The 19,105-nt window shown below is 39.9% G+C and overlaps 1 protein-coding gene across 1 annotated transcript; it reads right to left on the minus strand.

Annotated features, from left to right (window-relative positions):
• Positions 1-5,229: 5,229 nt before the first annotated feature.
• emilin3a (elastin microfibril interfacer 3a) lies at positions 5,230-8,919 on the minus strand. Its single transcript, XM_012875488.3, has 4 exons — positions 8,532-8,919; positions 8,310-8,429; positions 7,698-8,227; positions 5,230-7,598 (listed from the first exon to the last, which is right to left on the minus strand). The coding sequence occupies exons 1-4, from the start codon at positions 8,657-8,659 to the stop codon at positions 5,662-5,664; spliced, it is 2,715 nt and encodes a 904-aa protein (XP_012730942.2). The 5' UTR covers positions 8,660-8,919; the 3' UTR covers positions 5,230-5,661.
• Between the last annotated feature and the right edge of the window lie 10,186 nt (positions 8,920-19,105).

The following is a 19,105-nucleotide window of genomic DNA, read 5'->3' on the forward strand; positions in this document are numbered from 1 at the left end:
ACCTGTGTGAGCGAAAGGTGTTTCATACCTTTAAGATTTTTCTGTTTTTATGATATTTTCCCTTTTAAGACCAGATTTTTAAACAGGTCAGTTTGAATAATTTTGATTGTTCATTGAGTCAGTGCCTCTGCTCTTTTTCCAAGACCGCTTTAACTTTCACTAGTAATTCAATTATTACTGTATTTTGATTGTGCAATGACAGTTTAAAAAAGACTTGCAAAATCCTATCAGTGCTGACGGGATGACAGGAATTGGTTTTAAATAGCCTGTTATGATTCATTGTATTTATTTCTCTACCCAAGTACAAGCACGATAATGGCAAAATTAGTTTCCTTGTCTCACTTTGATATTGACATCTACTGCTAGCGCATAGTTGCGATAATAGAAAATAAATTATATATTGCAAAATCTTCTTCCCCCCCCCCCATTTAATGTCTAAATAGAAAATTGTGTGAGCTGAGCTTGTATTCGTTTATGGGCAGGTTTTCCTATCGACAAAGTTGTGTGTAATGCTTTGGAAAATCAAATTTTTTAAGCATTTAGAGTAACTAATAAATTATTTGTAATATAAATGAATAGAAGCATATCAGCAACAGTGTTGTACAAGCAAACCGAAAGTTCTGTCAAGGTTTTGGTCTCTGAAGGGACCCTGAAAGAAAGAATGAAACAAACAGAAAATAAAGTCGTAAAGTGACTACATTTCCTCTTGGGCTTGTGTTGTACATTTTTAGGACTTTTTATTATAATGATGATATCCAATATGTTTGGCTCCTTAGTCATGGGTGCATTTCCCTTCTCCTTTCCTTAGTAAATAGATAATAACTTCTTTTCAGACTGAGCTAACTTCCAGATGCTTTGCACCCATTCATTGATTTATTTTGGTTATTTTCCAAAACACTCAATATTTTTGCAAACGTTCTCACTACACCTTTATACTTATTATTTGCTTCCTCTGTGAGGGATAAATGCTTCAGTACAGCTTTATATTTAGCAGCTCCTTGGAAAAAAGTCAAATCCCGGAGAAGCTCAGAGTCCTTGATTTAAACGTCACCCTCTCCTGGGCTTCCTTGTTTGTGAGCCAACTGTAATCAACTCTGTCTGTTCTCTGGCCATCACTGTAATGAGGACAAAAGCTCCACAGTAGTTTAACCTTAAGCTCCTGCAGAGGACATTATACAGGATGATTCACATTTTCGAAAGCTGCCGCCCTGTGTTTACCCCAATATCCTTTGTCCTTTGTCTTCGTGCCAGCTGTGCCTTCTGTGATTTGGGTGGAGGCTGTGGTCAGTGACGCTCTGCGTGTCGTGCAGGAAGGCGTAGCTCGTCCATGAGGGGAGCGCTGAGGAGGCAAATTCACCGGAGTCATGTCTGCCCTTTCTGTCCAAGTGTCTTGTTGGAAACAAACAATGATTAATGGGTTGTTGTCTGGTCTGGTGTCAGTGTGAACCTAATGGAGACATTGGGGGAATACAAAGAAGAGAACACAGATAATTAGACAGAAATCATGGTCCTTTTTTTCAAAGCAGCATGAGACTTATTTGGCAGGTGAAGTGTTAACTGTGAACTTTTTTCCCCCCCCTCAGAAACAGTGGATTTCATTTCCTCATCTTCTTTCTGTAAAGCGGCATCCTTACTGAGGTGTGATTCACTCTTCTTTTCAGCTCCCCAAACAATATAAATGTGCTGTCTTTAATTTCTGCCAGCTCCCCTGTCCATCCTCTGTTATTTAATGTCCTCGGTTAACATTCAGCCCGTGTCTCGGGCTAAAGCGTTTTCACACAGCAGCCGACTCATTTCCCACCAAGCTGTCATTTTAACACCTGATTGTGGAGCAGGAGCTAACGGGAGAGGGTTATTAGCAAGGTCACCTTTCAACATGCCGCAATGTCCAATGAGAACCGTACAGATTTGTAACCTGAAGACAGAAATGAGATATTGGCTGCTGCACTCGAAGGCTCTTGTGTTGTCTTTCTTCATCACCTTGGCAATAATGCAAATTTGTGATATTCTTCTGGCAAGCGAGCTCTGTCCCCGTTGACTCAATTCTTGGAAGGCAGAGTATTTTTATTTTTATTTTTTTTTTACACTCTGTAGACATCTTCACTCCACTGCAGCCAACTAGATGAATATGCCTCTACTGCTCTCTTGTGGTTCTTCAGTGGGACACCAATAGAAGAAGACCATCACCAACATATAGAGCAGGACTCACCAACCTTTTTGAAACTGAGAGCTACTTTATTGGTACCGTGTCATACAAAGAGCTACCAGTACTGACTTTTGAACCAGAATAGTTAAAGTTCTCCTTAAATTTATGTAAAATAAGCATATATTTAATGCTTTCTAGATATTATAATTTTACACTCTCTATAAATGGAAGTATAATTAAAAGGGGAAGATCAATGGAATAAAATAAAACAGGTTTATGGTGGTGTTGTGCTATTTTTAGAACAGGATCATGGGCACCATGTTGGTGACCCCTGATATAGAGTATTAAAAAAGCTCACCTTCACAGTTTTATGGTTTTATGTATATCAGGATATATTAAAAACAAACCTTTATTTTAGAGGTTGTACAATTGCTCATATGCAGCCATACTTAATAAATTAGAATAGTGTAAAAAATGTATCTCAGTAACTCAGTTGAAAAAAATCACGTAGATCTGTTACTCACAGGCAGATGTGTTCAAACCTTTATTTCTGTTAACTGATCCTTTTCCATTTACAGCTAATGAAAAGGTGACATTTAAGATCAGAATATTACATCAGTCCGACGTACAGAAATGTGGGGCATTAATCGGACAAGCCTCATAGATTCCACAGTTTTATTATTTAATTAAATAAAGCCCAAACTAAATGGGAGCGAGTGTAAAAAAACAAACAAACAAGTACACCCTCTCTGCTTCCATGGTAATTAAGTTGGAAAGTAGCCGCCAGCTGGTTTTACTAGATAACGCACATGATTAAATTCTGATCGGTAAGTGAGACCAGCTCTGTAAAGGCCGGCGTTTTGGCTGTATTAGTCTGTCAGATGTAGGTGTGTGTTAGCACAATGTCAAGAAGAAAAAAGAAATATCAGCAATATCTTTAGAGATGCAGCTGCTGCTGCTACCGTTCAATCTGAGAAGGACTGTTTCCATAAATAAAGTCCATCAATCTACAGGGAGGAGATTAATCACGGGGAGAAAACATTTAGGGCAGAATCTAATATTATCAGGAGTGGACGTCCCTGCAAAATGAGCCCAAGGTTGCAGTTTGCATTGATTGAATAAACTGCTTAGAACCCAAGAGGTCTATGTCTGTCTCCACAGGCCACAGTTAGCATGTTAATGTTAAAGTTCATCACTGTACTGTTAGAAAAATATAGAATAAGTGTGGCTTTTTAGAAGGTTTGCCAAGAGGAACATGGATGATGCTTTCTTTAGTTCTCTCTCTTTTTTAGGATTGATTTTGAATTTAGTCGTGTTTTAGTTTAGTGTTTTTCTTTTTTTCTTTCTATTCCCTCTTCCCTGTTTGGGTTCCTGTCTACAGTGTCTTTCCCCTAGAATTTATTATTTATATTTACTTAATTTGATATCCTTAGGACTATGCTCGTCTCTGTTTTTCCCTCCTAGTGTTATTTAATTAGATTTCATTTTCTCTCCCTCTGTTATTTATGTACATTTAGGATCTAGAAAGGGATTTCTGTTAGCTCATCTTTAATTCTGTTTCTGTTAGATTGTTTGTTTCCTCTCTGTCGTTATTCTACCCCTTCATGTCATTCACCCGTTGCTTGTTTTGTTAATCACGTTTACCTGCCCTCATACCTTTCTCTTGGTTTATTCCTCACCTATTTAAACCACTGGTTCCTCTCCTTCACTGTCTGATCCTCTGTTGTGTCAATTCTGCTTGTTCCCTGTTTCTAGACCTCTGTAATGGAAATGTGTCATGATTAAGGGATAACTATCACAGCACAAACATCTAAAACCAACTGTCAGGAACGGTGGTAGAGGGGGAAAGATTTGGACTTGTTTTGCAGCCACAGGACCTTGACAATTTTCAGAGTATTAGGGTCATTGTAAAACCAAGAAAAAAATATGGACACATGATGTGAACATTTTCATCAAAAGCACTCAGAAATTTCTTCATTAATTTCCCACATCTACACAAAGAAAATAGCACAAATGGTGATGTGGAAAAGTCACACTGTGAAGTGGAAAATTTTTCATGCCTGTGCAAATTCTCAGTTGTCCGTTTTCATCGCAGAACCAAAAACTCTTAAATCGCTCAAGTGCGAGCCACCGGTATTGACAAAGACTCCTGGATAGGTGTCGAAACATTTTCAGAAAGAATATTTTCCATGTTTATGGTATAAATTTACAGTATCAAAGTGAGGATATTCTCTAAAATTGTGAAGTCAGAAATGATCAGAAACAAACTCAGACATTATATGTCAGCAGAGAATCAAACATTTGTGACAAAACAATCACCGGAAATCCTCAAGGTTTAGGTTGTACATTTAGGAGATGTGCTTCTGAATATTCTCAAAAGTTCAAGTGGTAGATGTGAACTATTTTCTGAATCAGAACCACACCTCCCAGGTGCAGACTCTATGTTCATAACTTTACCGCTTAAACATTAGAAGTCTTCCAGCATTTTCTATCACTAATGTCTGATTTTATATTCTCAATGAACTTCTGAGTTTTTAATGTACATTTCTGACTTCACAAGTCAGAAGATATTTTGGCTTTAATATCTCAGAAACGTCCCTTTTAATCATTGACCATTATAACTTTTTTATAAAAAATTTACAACATTTCAACATCGGACAATATTTTTTTTCCTCCCATGACCACATCACTTTATTTTTCTCTGATTTACAGTGACCCCGATATGCTGTCGTACAAACTGGGTCATGCAAACAATAAAGCAAAGTTGCATAAAGAAGAGTGGTTAAAAATGCCTCCACAGCGATGTTATTGAAGTTACTGGTTCCAAAGGTGCTACATGCTGCTCCATCATACGGCGCACTTAGTTTTTCATACTCACCTTTCCCTTTTGTTTGCACCTTTGTGTAAATGATAATGACTTGAATGGATCTGCTGCATGTTTTTGCTCACTCAATGTTAGATAATGCTGATAAATCAGATGAGTTTAAAGGGAGCACACTTACTTTTTACTATGACTGTATTCAGATTTGTTTAAAATACTGAATGACACACTGAATGACGTTTTGAAAGAAAAAACAGAGATCCTCCGGAAACCTTCTTTATTGGATTTGAAGAATCGATACGTTTTTAAGTTAAACCAAAATAACTGAGAAAAACTAAACGTTCAAATAGGGATACATTTTAAAAACACCCACGGCATAAAAACAGTCCAAAATATCTTGCATATTTATAGGCATAAGAAAAATCGGTATAAAAAACACGGTTAGCTTCACACTCACAGATTCACGTCTCATCCTTCATTCAATCACCCTATATAAATGTTTATAAAAAGTATTTGTCATAGCACCTTTATGAATTGATCTCAACATGTCATAACTTCCATCACAGTTAGCTGCCTTCTTTATTTTTACTGCATACCATAATATAGCTAAAACCCTTCAATTTCAGTGCAGGTTTATAGGTTTCAGCCAAAAAAATATTTACCCCTCAAATAGCAGCTCTCCCTATGAACTGACCTAATTCGGAGTGAACGTGTCCCCTCGTTTCACCTGTGCGCTCGTCTCTACGCTCTTGGCCGGCTCCGCCCGTGAGGTGCAGTTTCTCAGCTCGTCTTTCAGCTCAAACAGCTGCTGGGCGTGGCTGGAGAGAGTCCCGTTAACTTGCAGAAGAAGACTATTGGACTGTTTCTCCAGCTCCTCCCGGATCCTCTCCAGGTCCTCTGCCAGATAGTTCAGGCCTTTGCATTGATCCTCCACACTGGCGACACGCCCTCCAACCTCCGTTACCTCCTTTTTGACCACCATGGCTGTGCTGCGGCAACCCCTGACCTCGTCCGCCAGGCGCCTCTTCATCTCCTGCAGCTCACCTTTGAGTCGGGTCAGCCTGCGCTCGCCCGCTCCAAGCATGGAAGCCTGATGTCCGACCAGCTGGACCACTCCCTTTATCTGCTTAGCCAGACGAAGCTCTCTTTCGTGCCAGGAGCTGTTGGCCTCTCCCACCTGATGGACCACTGTGCCCAGGGAGTCTTGGAGACTCATCAGGGTGTGGTTGACAGAACGAACATTGAGCTTAAGGACCGTCAGTTCTGCCTGAACGGGAAAATCTCTTTCCTCTTCCACAAGCCTCTCCCTGAGGGCCGTTGTCTTTAAGATCTCCTGCAGTGTAAAGTTAAGACTGGTCAAACGGTCGCCTTGTAAGTCTAACACCTGCTTTATGTTCTGCTCCGCCTCTTGGTTTTCATCTGGCCCGGCAGAGTCTCCCTGAGTGGCAGATTTCTGGGACAAGGAACAAGACGAAGAGCAGAGAAGCTCCAGGTTGTTGAGATGTTTTTGCACTCTGTCCACATCTAGCTCAAGTCTCCCTCGGAGGGACTCCAGCTCCGTCTCTAGTGTTGGAACGGCGTGACCTTCCAGCAGAGCGGGGGCAGTGGCGTTACTGAGCTCCTCCAAGGCTGTCAGCAGGCGGCCCTCCAGGTCTCTGAGCTTACCCTCCATCCTGGCCTCCAAACCCAGGCCTGTCACATCATGGTCTGCACTCTTCTGTTCAGGATCATCACTTTTAATTTGTCCGGTCAGGTTGAGCTTGGCTTCCACATATGCCAGACGACCCTCCAGCATCCCCTCTATGTGGTCCTTGTGAGCACTGAGCTCCACTCCCAAGTGTCCCTGGGACCGGTTTAGACTTGACACAGACGTTTCCAGATGCTGAACTCTTTCTGCCAGTCCAGTCATGGTGCTGCAGCAGCTCTCTGGGTCTGTGAAGTCATGGAGCTGTGACTGGATGTCCCCCAGCTCAGTTCTCAGCGTTGATGTCCTCTCTTCCCCTGCGTCCCTCATCTCCTCCTCCTGCTTACGGTGATCTCTCTGGCACTGGTGGCGCTCCTCCCCAACGTTCTCCCCGCAGCGTTTCTCTGCTCTCTCCACACGTTTATCAAACTCATCAAGAATTTCTGCCCTGACTTTGCTTAGTTTAGCGTTCATCAAACGTTCAATACCGCTCCCAGGATTGCCAGTGGAGTCTGGCGGCACTTGAGCTCCATTTGAAATCATCTTCAGGACTCCATCGTGTCCTTGCACTGTTGCTCTGAGCTCTTGCAGTTCTGCCGCCTTGACCTGCAGCTCCATCTTCAGCTCTTCTACCTTTCCACTCAGTTCTGTGAGACCTGAAAACACGTGGCTGCCATCTAAGCCGTCCATGTCAAGATCTCTGGCAGGAATTTCCACAAACCCGACAGTGGGTGGATTAGATGCTGTGGCTGGAGCAGCGAGAGGGCTTGGAGCAGCGGAGAGCAAAGCTAACAGCATCCTGTTGGCGTCCTCTCTCAGCGAGACTCTCAGGCTGCTCTCCAGTCCGCTCACAGTTCCCCTGAGAGTCTCCAGACCGTGATTCAGATGGCGCATGTCCTCCTCTATTCGAAATATCCTCTCCTCTGTCTCATGGTCCAGAGCTTGGCCTGAAAAACAGAAAAACAAACATTGACTGCAGCTGGAATTCATGTTTTTAGGTTGGCCTGTGTGCAAGAATGTTTGGGTTTCTCATGTGTGAGGGTTACCTGTGATCTTCCCGTCTGGCTGCTCGTCTCCAGGGGGTGGAGCAGGGATTCCCTCTGGGATGACATCCTCTGGTCTTTGGTCATATTCCTCTCCATGCTCTTGGTCACTGTCTGAACGATGTGGCTCCTGGTGTTCTGGTTCTGGCTGAGCTTCTGGTGGGTAAGGCTCAAAGGACGTGTCGGGGTAAGAGGAGGACTTTGGTGGCCCAAAGTGAGACAGTGGGTAGGAGCCAAAACTGTTGGAGGGAGGTTGTTTCATTTGGCTCCAGGGATTGGGTTTCACAGCCGGATTAATAGGTGGAGCCTTGAACATTGGACCTTTGAACATGGACCCTTGGTGCTGCGCCCCACTAAACTGCGGGCCTTTCATTGGTGGACCCTTGAATGGTGGCATCATCCTCATTGGATGCTGGTAAATCTGTTGTCCCTCCATGCAGTTGTACCCCGAGTATCCAGGACAACAGCGCCACTCCAGTTCTGTCACGGTTTTGTGTGCTACTTTATACATGGGCTTGTAGAGCAGGCGATACCTAAGCAAAACGTTCAGCTATCAGTCAGTTTGTCAAAGCTCTGAAGCCAACATATGTAATACAAGCTTCTGTCTACACTTACAAGAGAGTTGGGCATCTTTTGGCCCAGGAGCACTTGTTGTATTCAGCCTTTACATACGGCGCCGCCCCATCCTGGACGGTGAAGGACACCGTCTTCTCAACGACGTAGGCACAGTGGTTCCTTTTAAGGAGAAGACACAAAATAGATGCTACAACCTCTAGGTCTAAGAGCTGTACCTAAAATGTGATTTAGTGTTTACCATAAAAGAGGATCTGAACTTACTTGTGTCTGCTGGTGGGTTTCCCTTGCTCCTGGTGCGGGCTGAGACCCTGATGAACCGGGAATGAACCGTGGTACTTGGCTTCAACCAGTGGCAAAAACAAGCTGATCATAACTGCAAAATGCATCATGCACAAAATAAAATTCAGCCTAAAAGAAAAAAAAAATCCAGTGGCTGTAAAACAGAAGACAAAGTTCCTCCAGGAAGAGTTATTAAAATCCTAGATAGTCCACTCCAGGAACATGAAGTATTTTCAAACGACTTAAATCTTTCTACTGGTGCAAACTGGAAAAGCAGGCAACAGAAATATTAGCAAAGACTGCTGAACTCTGTGCTGTTCCTGGTGGACTCTGCTCGAGTGACAACAGTCCAGTGTGGGTTGGAAGGACTTCAGACGCCACTAATAGGGTTCCCCCCCCCCACCCCGGCACCATCTGCATATCTCCTCCCACTGATCCTCCTCAGATGTAACACCAGAGTGACGATGAACCACATAAAACGAAGAAAGAAAACATGAATCTTAGGTTTTTCCCTCATATCCCCGATGCTTTCCCTCATTCAGCTCTGTAGACAATCCAGTTTTTATTAAACATCCAGGCTGAACGCTCCTTATATTGCTGTGGCTGAACCCATATTAGCTTTTTTTTCCCATGGTGATGTCAGAAGGAAAAAATAACACTCCACATCCACAGAGCACAGCAGAAAGCCTTGTCTTACAATAACTTGTAGCTGTATTTGGCACATAAAGACAACTTCAGGTTCTTTTATTTACATAAAAAAAGTAAAAAAGTGAAATAAATTAGCTGAATTGCATGTTTTATCTTTGGATAAATGAACATATTACCTTTGATGTTTCAAAACTAATATGTCAATACTTCTGTTATTATTAGGTTTCTTAGAAATCAGAAAAGTTGAAATGTTATGTACTCCCCGTGAGAAATTGTGTAATATCCAGATTATTGCCTGTGTCCATGTCGTCACGTTCTTTTTAATTCAGTTTATTTTTTATCACAACAAATATCATCACAAGCCACTTGACAAAACAAACAGATCTGATTTATACACAGAAATAACCATTTGGTCTATGTGAGAGCTGAGTTTGAACAGCTTTATTTAGTGGGGGGAGAGGGATGATCACACAATAATACCAAATCACTGTGTTTGCACCCCTAACAATTCCTAAAAAAAATATTGTAAAATGTATTCTTTTTTAACTATCTACAAACCTTACATCATAAATCTGCAACTTGTTGTTTACCTGGGGTTATAAATATAGTGTTGCACAAAGTCCCATGTTTCTTACCCCCTCTTCAAAGTGGGAAAAACCCGAGAACATGCCATTGAAGCGAGGCAAATATGTGCTGATCTTCATAAATCAGGAAATGGCAACTAGAAAAAAAGTCTGCTTACCTGAGCTTACCTGTGTCTACAGTCAGCATGTGCCCACAGGATCTGTGATGATGTGACTTAGCTTTCCACCAAAAGGTCCTGGGAACCTTACTGAAGTCTATGGCATCATGAACACTTTAATATACTGTTTACTTTTTTTTTTTTTTTATCTGTTGACCAGATAACCGACAGTCATTTGGTTTTCTCATTGTGTTTTCATAGTTCCTGGAGATAAGTTAACAAGTTATATGTTTGTTTGTTTTGTTTTTTCCCCGTTTTTCTTTTCTTATTTCGTTCATCAGCTTGGTGATAATCTAAAACAAAATCTCAAATCGACACAGAAATGGTTCACAAGATACAAAATCACAGTTATTTCAGGATGATGTTTGTTCGGGGGCCAGAACCCTGCAGAAAACCCGTGGAGTAATTTGAACAAACGAGTATAAGAGAAAGTCTGGATGATCTAGTGAGGTTAAATATCCTTTTCTGGTCAAATGTTGAAGGAGAAGATTTGAAGTAGTTCTGTTGCCAACAGTAGCAGCGCAGAAAAAAAAAACAAAACACAATGTGCCATGTGTGAATGTGCTAAACCAATTATTTCTTCAAGTAGTTTTTTTCCAACAAAATTCATGTTCTCTAACTAAAGGGTGAATTTTTGTAACTTCTCCAGTGTGTTACTACACTACAAGTGTGGAAGGCGCTGTATTTACGTTACAGCTGTTCAACATTTATCCAAAATGTCCACCATCTCTCCTCTGCACATGACCAAACCACCTTAGCCTTACCTATTTTACCTATTAGCGCAGCTCAATGTGCTAATCTGCTCATTTATTTGATTTCCATTTTTGGGGTTAATACAATTTTTTTTTAACTGAATTGGATTTCTTATCCGAGTTCTCTCAGTCGTACAAACTTCACAATAGAAAGAAGATTGAAAAGTCGTTATTTTACCTTTCGAGGCTGGAGTTATGCCCACAGGTAGAACTCACAAAGCGTCCTTGTTTATGTTCAATGAAAAACCAACAACTTTCAAAATTGAGTAGCCAAAAACACAAGGCCTTTGTTCTGCTTTTTTAGTTGTTTCCTTCTTTCATGCTTTCTGTTTCGTTAAAGTCTAAAAAAAAAAAGTTTCAAATGGCATGAATTTTATCCAGGAATCTCTGAAGATGTTTCAATTTTAAAGACAAAGCTTTAATTTCTATTTAACATTGTTCTTTCTGTGATCATGTCAGATCAGCTGAGCCTTGATGAAAATGTGGTTTTGCAAAGCCTCTATAGAAAAGTTCTAGATTTTTTTTTAACTTCACATACCCACTGAGCTTTAAACTCAAACTTCACAGCAAACCTCCAGAACCGGGAGCAAACACCAACAAACACTCTGTGTTTAAGACCGTGACAGTGCACACCCAGGCCTGAGTGCTTTGCCCCATAAGACCACACATTCATTCACAACACGGGTCTTTGTACTCTTTTGCTACGTTCTCCACCCTGAGCATGGAAAACAGACCATGTAGCATATTTTTTCACAAAAAGGTCCCTTTCTACCCAAAACCCTGTTAAACTTAGTCACATTTTAGCGTCATTCATTCATCACAAACCTGTTATTGTAACATATTTCCAACATTCTGAACTGTATGGATCTGCATTTCTTTAAGATCAGCTTGTCTTACCAAGGTTAACGTATTTCAATAAAATTTAAAAGCAGGTTTTAACTTTAAATTTATTTTTCGTTATATTATATATATATATATATATATATATATATATATATATATATATATATATATATATATATATATATATATATATATATATATATATATATATATATTCCGTTGTCGGTCCTCCACTCAGTATCATTAGGGAATGGAAGGTAGCAATAAATTAGATAATTTAAATCCTACAAGCATTTTCCACTTATTCTTTCCATGTTTTATGTTCCACCTTTTGAAAGCCAGATGCATGTGGTGTGTTTGATGCTGAAATATAGCCTCCGTTGGCCAAAAGACCTGTTTCTAAGTCCTGGTAGAGTTTAGCAAATCCAATATGTTTACTGTAAATTTGTGACGTTTGGACAGAAAAAACTATTTCTTGACATGCCTCTTAAACAACTGGTTGGCTTGTAGATAACATATGGTGGGAGAAGCTGGCAGTCACAAATTTAATCAAGTTGTTAATGAAAATCTGTTTCATAAAAAAAAGCCAAGACCATAAAAATCATCTGTAGCTCATAATTAAATTCGCTCAGACAAACAAGAATGAAGACAAACATATATTAAGCGGAAACTGCATTCCCACCGTTAATTAATTAATCAATTAATTGTTTTTCCATTCTTTTTGGTTCATTCTCTTTGTTCTTTTTTGATATTTTGCCATTTTCTCCCAGTATCGTTCTTCTTTCCAGGAAACCTTTTGAAATTGCCTTTAATATAATGTTCACTGTATTAAACAATCATATTACTGTAATATGACTCAAGGATTGTTCAATTAAGTTTAACTAACTGTAGGTGATTTCAAATGATGAATTACAAAATATTCGAATATTTAACATGTGATCTTCAAACTTAACTTTTAAATATGTGCAAACAGTCTGAGTTTCATCCAGCAAACTCAGACTCTTACAGTAAGTAAAGTTTTGAACTCGTAATTGAAGAGCTCACATTCAGAAATCAGTGCACCAATGCAATGCTGCAGTTTATAACAGTTTACTATAGAACTTTAATATGTACGGTCCAATTCATTAAATTAAAATGTGCGTTTAATTGAGGCTTGTTTGTCAGATTAAATTTACGTTTTTAAAGTAACAACCTTCAAGTAGGTATTAAACATACTTTTTATTCAGCCCACTTTTTTGTTTTTAGAAATGCTATTTTTATTGGTCTGATGTAATATTCTAAACGTAGATGTTCATTAGCTGTCAGTGGAAAATCCTGATAATAAACAGGAATAAAGGCTTGAAAACATCAGTGTGTAAATAGGTTGTATGTGTTTTACTAAGCTGCTGAAATTAATTACTTTTCCCTGATGTTTTAACTTATTGACCATAACTGTATTTTTTTTAAAATGAACAAAAATGTGATTTAATGGTTTTTCTGCAAGGTGGAGCATTTAAGAGTGGTGTTGCCTTGCAGTAAGAAGGTCCTGGGTTCCAATCCCTGCATGGGTGGCGTTCAGTTTGAAGTTTGCATGTTCTTCCTGTGCATGCATGGGTTCTCTCCGGGTTCTCCGGCTTCCTCACACCGTCTAAAGACACAACTGATGGGTTAATTGGTCTCTGAATTGTGTCCATGGCTGGTTGTCCTATATGTCTCTTTGTTGCCCGTGTTAGACTGGCAGCTGACCCCTGGAGATGGTTAGCATTGCTGGCTGACACAAGATCTGGCCCGGACCTTTCTGCCATGTGGGTTACCTGTGTTCATTATGCAGCTGAGATATTTAAAGCAAACCTTTGTCCCGCATGCCTGTTTCTTCCAGATCACACCTTCTTCATTTAGAAACACCCAGAATCAGCTCAGAAACATAACAGTGAGTGTTTTTACTACATATTCTTCATGAGCTCTTTGGCCCACTTCACGTCTTCACTAAGCTCCCATTGTAAGACGTGAAACATGCCACAGAGAGCCCCGCAGCACACGCTCGGGAACGGAGCTCTGCTGCTGCGGTGGAACAAGCACAGCTTTATTCTGCAGCACCAAAGCGGCCCCACCCCGACTTTCCCTCCGGTGGCATCACACAGTCCCGGTCTGTTTCGGCCTCCGCTCACCTGCGGGGTCACGCTCCTGGCGTCAAAGCTGTCGCAGTCCACGGACCTCTCAGCTCAGCCACTTGGTGAGCAGGGCGAGGCCAAGTGTGAGCGGCAGTCTGTGCAGCAGCTGTGTTATTTGTTTGTCCGCTCTTTATTTCAGTTTGGTTTTGACAATGATGCTCCAGATTCTGAGCCAGCCTGTTAATCGCCTTCGCCGTGTCTTTGGTTTGCAGTTTATTCCAACAGTGTCTGAACGGTGTGGCTTTGGTAGTATTTACCAGACAGTGCTACTGCAGCCCTGGGCTAAAACCAGAGGAGTTTTTTTCTTTTTCTTTTGAGAAACAATTTTGAATGGAGTTAACTTATCAGTGGGTTTGATTCAACATCTAATGGGCAGCTATTCAGGATAACCGGTTGTCCTGTCTGCATTGTTTTGTTTCAGATTGAACCTTTGCGTGTTCACATCCGTGCAATGAAAACAAAAATGAAGCTTGTTTCCTGTTTTTCTTCACACACGTGTTTTTTTTTTTTAATTAGCAAAAATAAATGTATTCAGAGACATCAGCGTGTCATTAGGGAAGACCGCTGTTAGCATGAACAAACCTCATTTTGGGGCCACTGGGGGAGTCGGGGGGTGCGCGGCACACTTCACACTCTTGCTGGAAGGCGGTTGTTGCCGGACAGATGGCAGCAGCGGCGGTGCGTACATCTGGAGACAGTTAGCAATCACACTAAAAGTCACTCACAGGGAGGCTTAGAGTCACTGCAGAGGAAATTCCTTCCTCCAAAGAGGGATTTGAACAGTTTTATTATTCTTTTGTTTTTCTCCGAAAAGAGTAACGGCTGATTGTTATTTTCAAGTTGTTTTTGTTTTTTGTTTTATTTTTGCTCCATGATCACTGCAACATCTAACATTGAATTTTAGTATATTTATTCAAAACGACACCTCAAGAAAGGCGAGTTACGCCCTGGACAAGTCGCCAGCCTATCACAGGGCAGCAGTCACATCAGCACTTATCTCTTATAGCACTTCAGAGGGATGGAGCAGACAGACCAATAAGTTACAACCATGCAACATTCAAAGTATTTTAAACCTCCCTTCCTCTCCCTTCTGATGCTCAGTCTGGACAGCCCCACTTCCAGCTGCTGAGTGACTATTTGTGTTAACAAGCAACAAGCAACTGTAGCTAATAAAGAGGCCCCTGAGTCCACAGCAAACCTGTAATGTTTTAATTCCCTTTAACACAAAGCATCCATCCATTTTCAATGCCCATGTTGTTCTCTTTATGGATTATTGTCATTGCATTGATGGTTGCATTAATTTAACTAATTAACTGCACATAATGTGGATTTGGACTTTGAGCTATAGTTAAAATCGACACATTCTGCAAAAACAGCAACAATCACTAAACGGTGCAGAGAATAAGCCTGCCCCCTGGTGGTGAACAACTGTCACAAACTACAGACTCAGTAGCTCTCCTGACCTTCTCTTCCAACAATGAGGAACATTATTGTTCAATAGGAAAGCTATCCCCTCTACCTTGTATCTATAGTCATGATTTTTTTATACGTTTACCTGACAGGTCGAGACTTCCTGTCGCAAACAGAAAACAATGACTATTGAAAATATATTTTGGTTAAAACTTTAAAACAAAAGCCAGCAGCTCATTGTGAACCTCAGATGTGTAGTATTAATAATGGATGCTCTTCGATGTTTTCCTCTGTGGAAACTATAAATTCAGGGAGTCCCTTTGATCTTTTTCTGATCCAATCAGGGCAAATGCGCCCATGCTTAAAGTTTTACAAGAACCTAGTGCTGACGTTCCTCTGAAGTATCCACAGAAGTGTCTCCTGCAACAGATTTAAAGTATCAAAAACAGGTTTTACTTGTGACCTAAAAACATGCAACACATCTCTGTGACTGCTGTTTAGTACAAATTTACTAGAATAGTGTTAGTGATGTTTTGAATGCTGATTGTTGAAGTCTCTCAGCTGCTATGAACCTTTTGGCAAACCTTTATAATGAGCTGGAAGTGCGTCCTTCGGTACATAGTAAGCTGTTTTCACATATGCATAGTTGCATATTATACATACGGAGGGAAAAAGCTGCATTCTTAATCCAGAGAGGAAATCTTAATTTGAATGATAATTTTTTAACCTGCCAAGCCAGATGGATAATGTGTAGCACTCTCCGTTCTGCACATTCTCACGTGTTTGCGAACACACAAGCTTGCAGGCAAGGTTAATTAGTTTTATAACTCTGTGTCTCTGTGACAAGCTTCGGAAGAAACGAGCCTCTATGTTCATGCAATTAACCCTAAAGCTGGAAAGATTTCCTAAAAATTAGGAATAAAACCCGGTTAATTTTACTATGCATTACAACAGCTAGAATTTACGTCTGGTATAACTAAATACAGTATCCATAAGTCCTTTTATAAACCCAAAGACCCTGTGGACCCCTGAAGGTGTGTGATGGTATCTGGTAAGGTGTTAGCTGCACATCTTGTCTGGAAGAACTTTTTTCTTAATTTTGGCAACTTATCTAAGTTAAAAAAGAAGTTTTTACAACAGGACTTATTTGCGCATCAAATTTAATGTCACCATCTAGTTTCATCCCCAAATAAGTGACAGTGGACCTCACATAAGGAGACAGGGAGCCAACATTTAAATCATCAAGAGTGTCACAAGAGCCAGTTGTGCAGAAAAGTATGACATCAGTTTTCTTTTCATTAAAACTCAGAAAATGTAATGCTATCCAAGCTTTGACTTCTTCCTGACATTTAAGCAGAGTATGAATGGAGTTGGCATTGTGCTGTTGCAGAGGAAAGTAAAATTGGCAGTCATCCAAATAACAGTGAAAGGACACATGAAGTTTCTGAAAAATGTAACCCAAGGGGAGGAGAAATAAAGAAAAAAAGAAGGGGACAAAATATCGAACCCTGCGGCACCCCATAGACAAGGGATACCGTGGAAGACATGAAGTCACTTACAATGACACAAACGGTTGTTTCAGTCTGCTTAGATGAAAAACATTTCAGAGCAGCACATTTAATACCAACACAATGTTCAAGAAGAGAAATTAAAATGTTATGTGTTGGGTCAAAAGCTGCCATAAGGTCTAAATGCACAAGAATGACACAAGTGCATGCATCAGTAGCACCAAATATATAATTAAAAACCCTTCAAAGAGGATATTCTGTGTTGTGAACCTATTCAGTGTTAATGGTGTTAAAAAGCAGACATAGTTTTGAGAAAAAAGTTTTTTTTCTTCAATTTTAACAGTTGTCTGATCAATATTGCAACTGTCTTAAGATTTCAAAGGACACCTGAAGCTTGAAGAAGAGGAAGGCCTCAGAAGAAAGAAATAAGACCAAAGTGTATTTGGGACCCCTGAGGAGCAGAAGAGGAGGCTGGCGCGGATTCAGGCGGTGGCGCAGGGGGCGCGCGCACCCCCCTTTTGGAGACCAAAAGTATTTTTTAAAGAGCCCGAATTTTTAAACATCCTTCATAGAATTAAGATTAATAGCCAGTACCTGTCATTTAGAACGCACTGTGATGCCGGCGCGGCATAAATTGTCGTTGCAATCACCGATACTGGCGGCGGCATTTAGTGCCCAAATATGGGCAGTAATGGCGGCCTGACGTCACATCCTGTGTCGTTTCTTAGCAGAGGCACTGCGCTCACACAGCTGTGATAAACAACAATTATTTCGGATTCCCAGAGGACTTCACCATTGAAATTTTCTAGAGCTATTGTTGAAGAAATAATGCCTACGTGCATGGCAGTTTGATGTTGCAATACATCGGGTAAAAGTGGAAAAAACATCACAAAAATAAGGAGACCGCTGCCGCAGCAGACAGATTCAACTCACATCGTTCCTTTTTGGTCTCCTTGCCTCAAATTGGTATGGCTGGATTTCGTCAAAAATCAGGTTGCTGTCAAGAAAGTCTTCTATATTATCCAAATCGCTCTCAGATGATGATGATAAATCCATGAAACTCCATCACTATCGCTAAATAATCACTCTCTGCCGCACCGGTCGTCGCCATCTTGGATAATAGCGCGCAGTGACGAGCCTGTTCTTCTTCTACTACTACTACTTCTTCTTCTTCTTCTTCTTCTTCTTCTGTTGTGTTTTCTGGCAGTTTACATCCTGTGTGCATTACCGCCATCAGCTGGACGGATATGTAATTTAGAAATATATTTTCCTATACATCTTTATATCTTAATGAAACTAAATGATATCTATACTTTCACACTCACACACACATACACACTAAATCCTCCCAGCTAATTCTGTATCTTTTAAATATTTAAGTGCTTTAAATATTTTATCTGATTGATGCTTCCCTAATAAATCAGCCATCTTTACTGAACTCCCCAATACCCTTTCCAGTTCTTTCCTCTCTTTTATATATTTTCTACAATAAATCAAAACATGTTCTACTCCTTCGATTTCTCCACAATAAGAACAATTACCTGTTGGATGTTTCCCTATTATTTTTAAACCAGTATTTAAACTAGTATGCCCTATCCTCAACCTGTTTATCCATATTTCCTCTCTTCTATTCATTATACTATTATATCTTATGATAATATCTTTCTATATTTTATATAAATGTCTTCCTTTTTCTTCTAAATTCCATCTCTCCTGCCATACATTATTTATTTTATCTTTAATAATTACTTTTATTTTTTTTCTACTTAGCGGGACATCATATTCAATTTCTCTTGCCTCAACTGCTTCTTTAGCTAATTTATCTACTTTTTCATTACCTAAAATTCCTTTATGTGCTGGAACCCATGTAAATTGAATACTTATTTTTTTGTTGCTTTATACCATATATTAAATAACTGACTTCATCTAGAAGATCTTGACGGCTTTCAGATTTTCCACTTTTAAAACTAGTCAGGCAAGACAATGAATCTGAACAGATAACTACATTTCTAGGCTTCACCTCCAGCACCCATTGTAATGCCAAAATTATTGCCAACATCTCTGCTGAAAAAAATTATAAATTATCTGCTGTTCTTCTTTTTATAGAATTTTTTTCTTTCGGAATATATACTGCTACTCCTGTTTTACCATTTTCCTGTTTTGATGCATCTGAATATATTTGTGTCATATTTTTATACCTTATAACTAAATACTGCTGAATAATTTGATACAAACCTCCACAGGACTGTTCTATTTTTTGGTTTCTAAATTTACTGTTGACATTTCAAATAACCATGGAGCAATTTTAGATGTAATTACAGTTTTACAGTATGCTATATTACTTATCCCAGAATACTCTGCATAAATATTTCCTTCCCATCCAAAACTCCTTATGTGATGGCCATATTCCCAACATTCTCTGAATATCTGTTTAGTAGGGTGATTTTCCTCATGTCCTTATAAATTTAACCAGTAATGTATTGACAGTTTCATTCTCCTTAAG

This window comes from Fundulus heteroclitus, chromosome 1, assembly GCF_011125445.2.
Source record: "Fundulus heteroclitus isolate FHET01 chromosome 1, MU-UCD_Fhet_4.1, whole genome shotgun sequence".
Taxonomy (NCBI): Eukaryota; Metazoa; Chordata; class Actinopteri; order Cyprinodontiformes; family Fundulidae; genus Fundulus; species Fundulus heteroclitus.

What these genes read in the sequence shown, in the direction of transcription:
- emilin3a (XM_012875488.3), bottom strand. Translation starts at nt 8,659, where the DNA reads ATGATGCATTTTGCAGTTATGATCAGCTTGTTTTTGCCACTGGTTGAA. An exon ending in AAACCCACCAGCAGACACAA is followed by an intron (nt 8,430 to 8,531) that starts GTAAGTTCAGAT and finishes TCTCCTTAAAAG; the next exon opens with GAACCACTGTGCCTACGTCG. An exon ending in AAAAGATGCCCAACTCTCTT is followed by an intron (nt 8,228 to 8,309) that starts GTAAGTGTAGAC and finishes CGTTTTGCTTAG; the next exon opens with GTATCGCCTGCTCTACAAGC.